The sequence below is a fragment of the Ooceraea biroi genome, chromosome 8 (genome assembly GCF_003672135.1).
Source record: "Ooceraea biroi isolate clonal line C1 chromosome 8, Obir_v5.4, whole genome shotgun sequence".
NCBI lineage: Eukaryota > Metazoa > Arthropoda > Insecta > Hymenoptera > Formicidae > Ooceraea > Ooceraea biroi.
This window is the reverse complement of record NC_039513.1, coordinates 9,649,683-9,662,431: the sequence shown is the minus strand read 5'-3', so window position 1 is coordinate 9,662,431 and position 12,749 is coordinate 9,649,683. Positions and strand designations below refer to the sequence as shown.

The 12,749-nt window shown below is 43.5% G+C and overlaps 3 protein-coding genes across 4 annotated transcripts; 1 reads left to right on the top strand and 2 right to left on the bottom strand.

Annotated features, from left to right (window-relative positions):
- Positions 1–2,625: 2,625 nt before the first annotated feature.
- Positions 2,626–8,814, bottom strand: LOC105275608. Of its 2 annotated transcripts, none has more exons than XM_011332555.3 (4): positions 8,147–8,814; positions 6,973–7,578; positions 6,425–6,608; positions 2,626–5,858 (listed from the first exon to the last, which is right to left on the bottom strand). In XM_011332555.3, the coding sequence occupies exons 1-4, from the start codon at positions 8,159–8,161 to the stop codon at positions 5,620–5,622; spliced, it is 1,044 nt and encodes a 347-aa protein (XP_011330857.2). In that variant the 5' UTR covers positions 8,162–8,814; the 3' UTR covers positions 2,626–5,619. The 2 variants fall into 2 exon arrangements, with proteins under 2 accessions (XP_011330857.2, XP_011330856.2); XM_011332554.3 differs by having other exon boundaries at positions 6,425–6,611; positions 8,147–8,813.
- Positions 8,815–8,883: 69 nt separating this feature from the next.
- LOC105275612 (cuticle protein 18.7) lies at positions 8,884–11,271 on the bottom strand. The gene has a single exon (XM_011332563.2). It carries the CDS (start codon positions 10,099–10,101, stop codon positions 9,328–9,330), a length of 774 nt encoding a protein of 257 aa, XP_011330865.2. The 5' UTR covers positions 10,102–11,271; the 3' UTR covers positions 8,884–9,327.
- A 148-nt stretch (positions 11,272–11,419) lies between these two features.
- LOC109610747 (cuticle protein 18.7-like) lies at positions 11,420–12,677 on the top strand. The gene is made up of 2 exons (XM_020030483.2): positions 11,420–11,529; positions 12,002–12,677. The coding sequence occupies exons 1-2, from the start codon at positions 11,518–11,520 to the stop codon at positions 12,482–12,484; spliced, it is 495 nt and encodes a 164-aa protein (XP_019886042.1). The 5' UTR covers positions 11,420–11,517; the 3' UTR covers positions 12,485–12,677.
- The last annotated feature ends 72 nt before the right edge of the window (positions 12,678–12,749 follow it).

Here is a 12,749-nt window from a genome sequence, read left to right as displayed (position 1 = left end):
TACTTGTACCTCTAGCGTTCCGTATATCTATGTAGTTCTACATCTGTCTGTATACTATATACATGCTATATATATACACTCTTATATCTCAATGTATATATATATGTACTATACCCTATCCTCTTCTACCATCTAAGACTTTCTCGACGTAATGCGTTCTTTTCTTTCACGTAGCCCGTTACGAGGGAGGCACCTCACGTTGCGCTGTGATGTTTGCAATCGCGATTCTCATTGAGATCTTAGAGCAATAATGTGACAATAATTTTCAATTGATTTTCAATGAATAATTTCAACAATTTCAATCAAAGATGAAATTTTCCGTTTGATGTTTCGTTTTGATTGAATAATGCTTCTACGTTTTCAGAGGTCGCGTTCTATTTTCGATGAGTAAAGTAAATTTGGCGTGGACTCGATTGTCTCGAATAATGGCTATTATTCGAGTTGGCTGAGTCTATTAATCTACTTATTGAATTTTATTTATCTCTTTTAGATCTATTTCAGTTCCTCTCTCCCCGATGACTCTTCTTCCAGCTCGAACTGATCGTCGAACTATCGCTATGCTACTGCCTGTCGTCGTCTTCCCCCTCGCCATCTACTTCGAACGGCCTACTACTAACTACTATTACTATACTACTACTATACCGCTATTACTATAATTCTACTCTATTACTACTACTACTATTGTCACTCTGTTATCACTGGAAGCTAATCTTCCCGGCACGTGGACACTTACTAAGGCACTATTATGTCGCTATTGGCTCGATTATGACGTTGCTATGCATGAGAATCAACTCTCTCTCTCACAATCAGTCTTTACCGTGAAAATTTATTTTGAAAGAAACATTATTGAACACCATGCTTAGCGTCGAATCAAGAACGACATGCAATCGGTGTCGCTGTGATTTCCAACTTCTGGACGAAGTCTTTCTCCTGCATGACGCCTCCTGTGTACATCATTGTGTTATAGACACACGCGAGACATACGTCCACAGACACACATGCACACACGCTCGCAAAGCAGAACAGTACGTTTAAACCGAATGCATTTTAGAGGTCGAATGCGTACGAGGTCAACGTCCGTCAATGCACTTCCGGTCGTGATTTAAATTACTTTGGACGATGAGGCTCGTCAATGTTCACTAAAATGATACGACGATCGGTCTAATCAATTAATCAGTTAATTGCCCGTTAAAATATATATCGTTGTGTGTGCGGTGGCCGAGCCATCGCGAAGGCTTCGCGTAGTTAAGCGTAGACGAACGGACATTCAGATTATGCGCTTTATCCACAGATGGGGACGAGTAGAGCGAACGTATTCGCACCGTAGAGAACAAACTTGGTCGAGAAATTTGTGAGGAGATCGACCGTCTCTCGGCGGTGTAGTCAACATTTAGATTGACGTTGATATTCGCAATGAGGAAGCATTGATCGCTACATTAGATAACTTAGATCATAGTACATAGCACGCTCACGAGGTATTCATAGTATGTATATATGTCCCTGTACTTGAGTGTTCCCGAAATTAATAGAGAAAGAGAGGGAGAGAAAGAGTAGTGGTTCAACTAATGATTAGTCGAACCAACATATAGCTTAATGTATAAATATAAGTACGATTAGTTTTCTTTGTGTTCCGTGCGATGGGAAAATCAAAGATGTCATTCCTTTGCGGTGGGACAGTTAATTAAAACATTTTATTATTTTTTCCAGAGAAAATATTAATTATTATTAAATTAAATTGCGGTTAATTCGAATTGTACTAATATTCATGATGCACAAGTTTATTAACATTAATAAGTCTTTCTGTCACTTTTCTAACATCCAATGATTTCCATTCGCTTAATGCTTTAATCATCCTTTTTTTAACCGTCAAAGTATTATTATCAGTATTAAAGGAATTTACACTCATATGGAACAGTATTAAAAAACGTACGAAGTTTGTTTGCAACAAGTTAATTGCTTTCTTAATCTGTCTTTACAACAGATAACTTATATATTATCGATATTATCTCTTTAGATTCGATTAACTTTTCTTGATGTGATATCTCTTGTAAATTCTTCTCGTCCGTCTAACTTGTTGCCGAGTAAACCACGTGTATCTTTTTTGTTTCACCGTGCAGTGATAATGATTCACCTTTCAACAATTCCTTTCGGCGAGAATGTACCGTGCGAATGACGACGAGGAATTCAGCGAAAGTACGTTAAAGGGCGCGAGGATTAATGACAATTCAGAGAAGAGTGTGAGAACGAGAGAGAGAGAGAGGGAGAGAATGCAAAGAAAAAGAAAAGGAGAGCTCATCGCCTATAGAATGATTAAAAGTCTTTTTAGAGACAAGCACGAAGTCAATTGTTCGTAATTAGCGTGCCACAGAACGTGCACGCCATTCGACCATAATCAATCGAAATCGTCGATGCGTTATAATTAAGTCACAGCGAGATCACCCGTGTTAATTACACTCACACGCGTATGCAGCGATGTGGACACCCCTAGGTACATACACACGTATACACGTACCACATACACATACAGGTATACAATTATACTCGTATATAACAAGCGCGAAGAGGAAATAAACAATAGCGAACTACGTAGAGAGAAAGAGAGCATTAAGTACTAAAATTTTATCGTCGTCAGGTAAGTCAGCAGTAATTTCGCGAGATTTAGCAAAAGAAATATAATAGAGAGACAAACAAAAGAGAAAGAGAGGAAAATTTATCAATATTCGATGGGCCGCGTTGCGCGTCGCTTTTTTCCATTCGGGGGAACCATAGGAAGAGCATTATTAATGAAATTTTCAAATTAAGGAATCACGAAGATTCACAAATCATAAATCAAATCACAAAATTTTTATAAGGCCGTACAGTGATACTGCACCACGGGCATGCGGATAAAGGCTCCGTCGAAGCGTCTTTTCTCGCGTAAATCGCCGGTGCCCTTGCGAGATCCGGGAAATTACGTCGTCCGATCATCTGCTTTTTCGTTAATATTTATCAGAGAAGACCATCCACACGTTAAATAGAGTAAGGCATTGCGATCGAAGGCACCGCGATCAAAAGCAAACAGACGATGCCGGTGAACGTGGTGCGTCCGATTCTCAGGATAAACTGACATTAGCGAGAGATGTAAAGCTGTGAAAACTCACGTAAATGGTCCTCTTGGCATGTAACATTTCCGACGCAGCAGATGCTGCACGACTGCTGTCGCAGTGCATTTTCGAAGGATTTACCGCGAATAAGTTTTATTGATTTTATTGAAGTTTAATCGTCGACTGATTAATCGAACAAAGTTCCCTGCCTTTTCGAAATCGCTCGTTCAGACAATTTATTTTGCGATCCTAGCGGCGCTCCTGAAGAAGAGAAGATCGACAGGTAATCTCTTCTCGAGACTATTTTCGCTACCACGAAGTGTCGCCAAGCATTTGTCAGCTAAGGGCAGCGGAGTCGATATAGATTTAGATGATTGAGCGATGGCAGAGACGATTGGACGTGAAGATTGTGTCACACGAACAAAAGGCTCACGGAGGAAAGGATATTGAGATATTGTTGCGATATTGCTCATGCACGTTAAGCGATAATATTTTATCTTTTGCAAAAGTATTCTGGTTGTTGCTGCGTGCAGTAACGGCGAACATCGTGATGAGTCGCGTTCGTGGTAGTTTGTGCTTATATATAAATTCTATATCTTGTTTTCGTGTATGTTCTGATATAATTTAGCTCGTGTAGACGTAAGGGATGGAACGTGAGATCCCCTTAAAACCGCGCGGGAGATTAATAAGAGTAGCTTTTCAGGGCATTTCTCGAACGATTTTAATTGCAGATTTTATTGACCTGCGCGATTTTAAGGCTTACGGATGTTCGGCGCGGCTGAGAATATTGCAGCAAGCAACGTTTATAGGTACAAATGTGTATTCGCCAGATATAAATGGATACTTTGAGAGGAATATATATATATATATATCTCCTAATTTAAATATATTCGAGACATTCGCGTAATGTTAGCCGAATATAATAATAACGTTCCGTACATTGCTGCAACTGATACATTATCTATCACTGCTAGCAGCATAGTGCATGCATATCGGAGGAGGGAAGAGAGTAGGAGGCAACCGAGCAGGTGATGTAATGCAGATAAGTAAATTAAAAAAGCAAAAAAAAACAGAAGGGTATGCGCGACGAGGATCGGAGGGTATCGATCAGCCGAGCTTCGAAGTCAATGCGTTTGACGTCTAGAACAAGTGTGTTATATATAAATATGAACATTATAAATACATATATTAAAATTTAGATTTATATATATATATAAATATATATATGTAAAAGAGAGAATGTTATGTATAGAAAAATGGCAACGGCGAGGCGTGCAGAGGTACAGATACCAATTTACGTCGTTACAACTCTTCCCCCAACACAAACGCGCGTCGCTATTAATATAATTTTATTAGTTTGTATTATTATTTTTGTATTATTACGTCATTATTGTATACACATAATTGCCATTATCATGATTATTAACGAGAGCGGTGAACGTGAATCGTACCGACAGCCATATCACATTACTGCCTGTTTCCGTTGTCCAGATTACCGCATCGATTGCGAGTGCGATTATGCCACTATCACGACGAGCGCAATTTCAGTATTCTCGCTTCGACGTGCGCGCGAGAAGCGGATATAGTTGCAACATCGATCTATCAGCTGTAATTAATTCCGGATGCGCCTGCAGTCGTCGAGATTCCTTCTGCCGTGGTAACGAATTTATTCACGCAGGCCGCGGTTCCTCGAGCTTACATCTTGTAATTATATTATGCAGCCCCTCCCGGCGCACAGGAATATCTAGGAATATAAATCGGGCCAATAAACCGTAGTTCGTGTAACTTTTCCGATTGACATTATTGTCTAACGTCTCGAAATTCAAAGAAGCGAGCATGTCTCCAGCGGAGCAGTTGCGTTGATTTCTTGCGTTCGGATCTCCAGCTGCTTTAATTAATTTCTTGGATTAATTCTGAGAATTCGAGAATCTCCTCAGAAACAGGTGAAACTGAGTAAACTTTTGAGACAAGGTATTTTTCGAGCCTGTAAATTGTCTCGTCCAAAATCTCCTAAATGTAATTAAAATATTGAAAACGTGATTTGCCTTAATCGATCATTAACGTCCTTTTGTGCAGAGCAGCTGTTACACGGCGCAGTTACGTAATTGATAATTTTATAATTAAGCATTACATTAATTATCAATTCCATTACGAGGAAGAAGCTGCGATCTTTTGTTTCTTTAATATCCCTTTTCTATTTAATACTATAACATTTTACGCCGATAAGTACCAATGTGTTTCCACTAGCGTAACAAGCGCGACGATGGTGGCGATGGCGGCGATGGTGGTGATGGCGACGACGATGCTGATTTTGATTATCCTTATCCTTAGTATCGATTACGCGTACTATTACTCCGTTGTATTGTCCGACAGCATCCTGCATTATTTTGTAAAGAAGAATAAAAATATCTTGACAAACACACGCAAAGGGGATATCAGTGCAGTCTGATTATTTCAGATCGTCCGATCTTTTATTTGTTCCACGTGCATGGTCGCGTATGGTATCGAGCTACACGTTCCCGGATACATTTCGCATTCACAGAACGTTGTACGTGACGTAGTGAAGAGATGCCGGCGATACGTATCTAATGAAACTCGAATGCGCGGAACTCAGCGGAATTACGCTCAGCGGTGCAATTACAGTATTGGCAATTTGAGCTTGTACATTTGCGCGTTGCGTCTGTGGTCCTGTCTTTATTGGCGTGGTTGCCCCCTCAATCGACGTTCCTCCGCTCTGCAGGGTGGTTGCCGCTGGGGTGATCACACCGGAAGCACCTGCGGAAAATGCGACGATTGTATATGCAGCGATATATAACTCGTATCTCATTTCGAGTGTTACTTTTTATAATTTACCCATGCAATTTAACGTGATTGTTGCAAAAGCGATCCGCGGTACTAACAAACGAGTTTATGAACCGGTCGTGATCCGAGAGGGGTGACCTCAGACGGTCTTTGGTCCCGGAAATACGATGGCCTTCGAAGAATGGCGGAAGAGGCGATCGACGAACGCGAACGAACGAACGATAATGAAATATTATATCGTGCAATCTTTTAATAACATATTACTCGATGAAAAAATAAGTTTAAAAATCCCGATTAAAAACCCAGATCAGACGTCATTGTTTTGTACGTTGAATTCTTTGTTTTTAAGGTATAATCACAGAATAATTTGAATGGCTGCACACGGCGAGACGCCACGTACAGCCGTTATAGGACACCATACCGCGCGATTGCGAAAGCTCGAATGTAGTTGTTAAAAATAACCCGCGGCGATTTAATATCTAATGTAATCGAAGTGGAAGAAGGAGAGTGAAGGGTAAACGAGTTACAATCGTAGCAACCTTGGGCGATCGATGACTCCGGAATGGCAGAAGGTTCGATCTCATGGTTTCCATGGGAGATCCGAAATACCGGCACCGCGTGTTGGCCCAGTGCCTGAGGTAACAGCACGTGAGAGGAAATTAATGGGATCGCTGGGATGTTTGCGCCGACGATAATTTCCTGCGTCGCCCTTCCGCTGGATTCCTGCTGGTGTTTTGAAGATGCCGTTGAGGAATTTTGGCACGAAAATATTCGCAAAATATCGAAATGCTAGTAGCTCGAATATTCTATTAATATTCCATCCATAATGTCCAAGAATTTACAAAATTTAAGGACTAAACTTTCCATTAGAAGTTTTACTTAAGAATCTTTATAACTTACGCAGAATCTACAAAATACGCAGAAAAAAAAACAAACTTTTAAAATACTTCTGAAATGTTTGATTGTAAATAATGTACGTTACGATATCATAATGTTATCAAAGGAAAAATCAAAGTTACGAACTGATATTAATCATTATATCATTAATTATTTTTACGCAAGTTTATCGTAAAAGATGTATACTCACAATGCGGATGCCCTGCAAATTCTTTTCGCTTTTCTTGTCGACGCCGCTTTTGGTAGCAATCGCTTGCAGAGTTTCATCATTTTCCTTTTGCGGTTCAAGGTTCCCCGTATTGTCCACTTCACTGTCCTGTTGCTCCGCTTTCAGCAGATCCTGCGCGGATTTAGCTTCCGGTTGTTCCTGTGTCTTATCGAGATTCCCGTCATCTTGGTTTCCTTCGATCTTCCTTTCCTGCGCATTCTCTCGATGTTCTCCGTGACTGTGTGCCTGTTCGTCTCTCCTCGTTGCCATTTCCAGAGCCTGGAGATGCGCGACGCGGGCAGCCATCACTTCCGGTGTATCCTGGACCGGAAGTGGCGCCTGTGGTAGATTTGTGGCAGTCACTCGGAAGCCATTTACACCGGCGACGTACTGTGCGGTCTGGATGACGCCGGTTTCGTCGACGTAGCTGTAAGTACCTCTGGTCGCGCCGTCGGACGTCCTGACCTCTGACCTGGCCGATCCCGGCGCGCTGTAGCCGAAACTGTATTGACCCAGGCTGTCCTGATAGCTGAGGAACACCGGCGGCCTGGCAAGGCCGGTAGCGATCAGACAAAGGACGAGCAAAAGCTGAAAACGCACTTCGGTCAGCTTACGATATGCACGATTTGCAATGGTGGCTTGTGCGATTTGTCAGGCTTGCGGGCGATCTTAGACGTTTAGAATTACGGATTAGAATATCCGCGGATGATATTACAGACGCCAGCGGTTCGTTTCGAGAACGACGCCAAGCCACAACCGCGTTTTATCTGTGTTTCATAGGGAATCAGTCGCGTCTCAAGACTCGAGTGTCTGCTTTTAAAAAAAATTCAGTTTTTATTTAATTATAATTTTATAATTATGTAATATTTTTATAATTATAACAGATCTATCTGTACGAAATATTAGGTACGAAATTCCACTTGGTGCGGTAACTCTTCTCAAGTGGAACTTTTTATATAGATAAAGTGAAACTTGCACGGCTAGAGTAAATCTCCACGATATATCGATCGTGTCTTCCCAGACAGCGAAAACGATTCTAGCGTAGGTACGTGCAACCCACGTAATACCACGAAGCGAAGTGTTCTGATGTGATATCGACAAGTTTTAGAGTCACGATCGTCCTACGCGAGGTATCCTACGTAGGATCAGCACTTACGGTTGCGCTCTTCATGGCGATCGTATCGAAGACACGGGTATCTTCGATTCGACGCAAAGCCAGGACACTTTATATATGCAGTGCCAGTGGCGTGCAACCACGCCCTGCGGTGTCCGCTTCTCTTCCTCTTCCTTCGCAAATTTGCGAAGTCGCCGACGTCGCCGAAGACCACCGCCGCGAAAACTGGTCACGCGAGTGTCGCCGAGGTCGCGGTCATCGGAATCCGGCTTCGTGGTGCTTGCTGTCCAGCAAGGGCCGGAGCTTTTTTCTATGGAGGCCGGGATCCGCCTCATCATGCCCGAATACGTCGATCGTCAAGGTCGCGATAATATTGCGCCGCCGCGGCGTGATACGGCGATTGCAATCGTTATCGCGAGGGGTGCCACACCGACGAGGAGGTGGACGTCATGGATTTTATGAATGTTAATTTATCGCCCGATTACCTCGATCGTGTACCCGCGTGGAACGTCTCTCGATCATGAGAGTCGTTCGCTGGCGCACGCGACGATCGACCGCTTAGGGGTGCGAAATTGGAATCTCGCGACTGGCTTGTCATCAAGCCTGTAAGGGTTCTCATGGAGACTGCGGTGAGATATGGAAAACTTTATTGTCATCTTGTGCATTTGCGTCTTGAGACGAGTCCGCGAATGGTTTGGGGCAAATATAAAAATGCAAAATGAAGGACTATATTGGAATAATGTAAATTAAAGTTTTTTGCTATATATTAATTTGATTTACATGATATTTATTTTTATACATTTAGGATACATATATAGAATGCATATATAATGATTTCCATTGAAAATTATCGTTTTACAAACAAGGAATATATAACGTCTGCTTCTATCATACCGATGACAAAATATTAACACATTATGTCCTTTATAGAAAATTTACAGAAACCAGTAATTTTTAATTTTTTAGGAAACAGTTTTATTAATATGCATATATATAATATTATATCGAGTAAAATACCTCAGAGATAAATTTTATAAGAGATGCAAGAGATATATCCCTAAGGGATATATGAGTTTATCCGTGGGATAATAGCAGTTTATTATTTAGTTGAAATGCAAGTATATCCAACGTAATAGTAAGTCAACTCAGGTCAGACATCAGCATGTAGACATTAAGATATGTCGCAGTGTCCACATCCTCTTCGAGTGTCGACGGATCCTTCTTCAGTAAACCAATCTGCCATAAGCAAGAGCCGGACCAGCGACCGCCAGGGCATCGACAGATTTCACGTTGTTCAAATTCCGATTGTCGTGCACAGCAACTTCCGGCGCATCCAGGGGCCTGCCGTCGACGCCGACGGGTACCAGGGCGGCGACAACGCCGTTGCCGAGCACCAAGGGTACCACGGCGCCATCCGCAAGACGCGCAAGAGTATCGCTGGTCCTCGCGATCTCGTTCGCCAAGTTGATCTTCTCGTGGGCGGTCCGGGCTGCTGCGACTTCCGGCGTGTCAAGAATCCTGCCGTCCGGACCGATCGTCGCTTCCGGCGTGGCTCCGACGTCCGCGCGGTCGGCGATTTCCGACGAATCGGACGCACCGGACCTCGCAGCCTCGCGCGCAAGCTTCAGCCGCTCGTTTGCGTGCGCGGCTGCGTGCGCCGCCTTGGCGACCGCGACTTCCGGTGTGTCCACAACCCTGCCGTCGACACCGAGGGGTGCTGGAGATGTTGAGACCCTCGGCGCATCGTCATGCAAAGACTGTTGTCTCCGTGGCGATCGCGCGGCCGCTAGGTTCGCCCTCTCGTCGATGCGCGCAGCCGCTTGTCGCGTCCCTGTGACCGCCACTTCCGGTCGACTGTCCGGCGTTCCGCTGTTGGTAATGATCTGCGTCCCGGGCGTTATGGACGCCGCGTACGTTAACGGTACGGGCAGGAAAGCAGGCTTGGCCGAAGCCACGCTGGTCAGACCGAGCACGAGTATGACCACGAAGCGCTTCATCTCGCGGTATTTGCGGTATTGTTCCGTCGCAGCACTCGATAAGTCGTATATCGAATGGTTTTGATTCCACGCGAATGGACGATCGACGACGAGCTGAGGAATTGGTCGCGAGATGCACTCGATGCACACTGGCGCGATCGTGGTCGGCAATGCGGCTGCCTTTATAGTCCACCTTAGATCCTCCTAGATCATGTAATAGGACAATCGATAGGGCTATCGAGGGAGGGATCTCGCCTGGTGAAAAGCTCACGTGCGGTTGGCTGCTTCCGTTTCGCCGGGCAAGGTAAGCCTGTCTGTAAAGCGAGAGCTTACGGCGAACGAGGAGAAGCGGCGAGGAGGGACGCGGCAGGGAGAGCGAACGCGGGATGAAACAGGAGAGGGATTTTCTTTCTTACGAGATCGGGAAGACGATCCCGTTTCCATTTCTCCACTGGATCGGCCGTGATCTACAAGGTTGCGCCGTCGACGTTGAAGGCTGCATCGATCGCGTAATCGGCACTAGAGTGGGCTTATTGTTGTTTTTGCTCGATTAAGCAAGAATGCCTGGCTCTGTCGGCCTGATGACGGGATTACTTAATCCCTAATTAAATCGCTGGAAACAGATTCCACGATCTGTCATCACGTGTTGCATGCTTGAGAATTTTTTGATTGATGTAACGTATACAGATTTCAAAGAACGCACTTCTCTTGATGACGTACATTAATTTGTTACAATTTTGTGAGCTAATTAAACAGCTATGACTTTGACACGCAATTTTGATAATTTTAAGAATGCATTTAAAATAGGAATTTTAATTGTTTATTCCTAAAGTTGCATATAATGGTATAAACTTATCTGAAGAGTTTCAAGACATTTTTAAATGCGCTTAATGGTGTACTTTATAGTATATACACGCAAGACTAAAATAGAGGACATTTCTTTTTGACAAAAAGCCATGTTATAGACCATGAACGTATGCAACCCTCCGAGGAACAAAGACTTTTAAGTATTGCATCACAAGTTTGCTGATTAAGCTGAGGACATACAAAAAAATCATCGAAGAATTGGCGACGTTGAAAAAGTGAACGCGACGAATCGCTCTTGGGTCGCTTTTACGCAGGTCCGATCGGTCTAGTCGCGGGACCAATTTAGGCGACTGACGGAGGTGATACGATTCGTGATTACATGAACGGGAGCAAGACGACGGGCGTCAATGTCAGATATGTCGGCTCTTTTATTTGGCACTTATTGGATTGGAATTTATATGTGCGATGGACATATCCTGGTAGCGCGCTGTTCGGCGCCGATGAAGTCTTTTTTTCTCACGGGGTATATAAAGCGTGGTGGACAGGATGGTGCACGACACATAATCCGAGTACCTTGGCGAGTACTGATCCTCAGCAGCGCTAAGGAGCTAAGCGATTTCGTTCGACAACATGAAGGTCTTTGTGAGTATCTAAAAGGATTCCGAAAATAGGAGATCTGCATAATCTGATTAATCAAAAATATTACGTCGACCATGTACCGTGATGTACGTATTGTTTTAAATTGATTTCACCTGATTGCTTGTACGGTAAAATCAAAGGAGAAGCATAACGGGATAATGTTAAATCTTTGTTTAATCATAGATTGCATAGACTTCTAAAAAATTCTTCTATAAGATATTCACGTGGAATGAATTTCATTTCTTATTCAAGAAATCCATGATGCAATTAATCTTTTGATCTTCTCGAAATTTATTTATTTATATATAGACTTTCTTGAGGAGAGATACGCAAGAGAACAAAAGAATACAGAAACCTGCCGAGTGTATCTTACTAGATTTAAGTTTTATTTTTCAATATTTAAGAAATACATGTTTCCAGTCTCTCAAATTATGCAAAACCTCAAGCAAACAATGTACACTTCTGTCCTTCTCAGATCGTTCTCTCCGCCGTTTTGGCTTGCGCCGTCGGTTCGCCACTGATTTACGCCAAGTTGGTGCCCGGTGCTCCGATCGGCCTGGACGGCCGAGTGGTGGACACCCCGGAAGTGGCGCTGGCCAAGGCCGAACACGCGGCCGCTCACATCAACGAGAAGATCAATCTGGCCCAGGAAGCCGTCAAGTCAGCTGATCAGCACGTGATCACTTATGCCGCTCCAGGCAGCGTGACAACCGTGCTTGGCGGGTCGGAGCTGGTGCAACCGGTAGTAGCGACGAAACTGGTCCCCGGCGCACCGATCGGACTGGATGGACGTGTCGTCGACACGCCGGAAGTGGCCCTCGCCAAAGCGGAACACGCGGCGGCACACATCAACGAGAGACTTGGCCACCAAGCCGCGAAATTGGCCTCCCATGAACAGCCGGCCATCGTTCTGGGTCACGTCGCATCCACTCCGTTCGATCCACTTTACATCATTTGAATCTGATTTGTCATCGATGCACACCAGTATTGCTCATGTTATTGTCGTGTAAATAAATTTGAATTCTCTTGCGTGGCGTAATCTTCAGAGTGTTTCATTTCGACTTCCTTTTTGAGACACGAGAATTTTTCCACATCTTGTAAACTTATTCTGTGGCTTCCGGGAAGCGTTTGAATAAATGTTATTCCTTATGATAAAATTTGTTACTGATCTCTTCTTTGTTTTATAATATTAATAAAGTAATGTTATTGATTATAAAACGAAT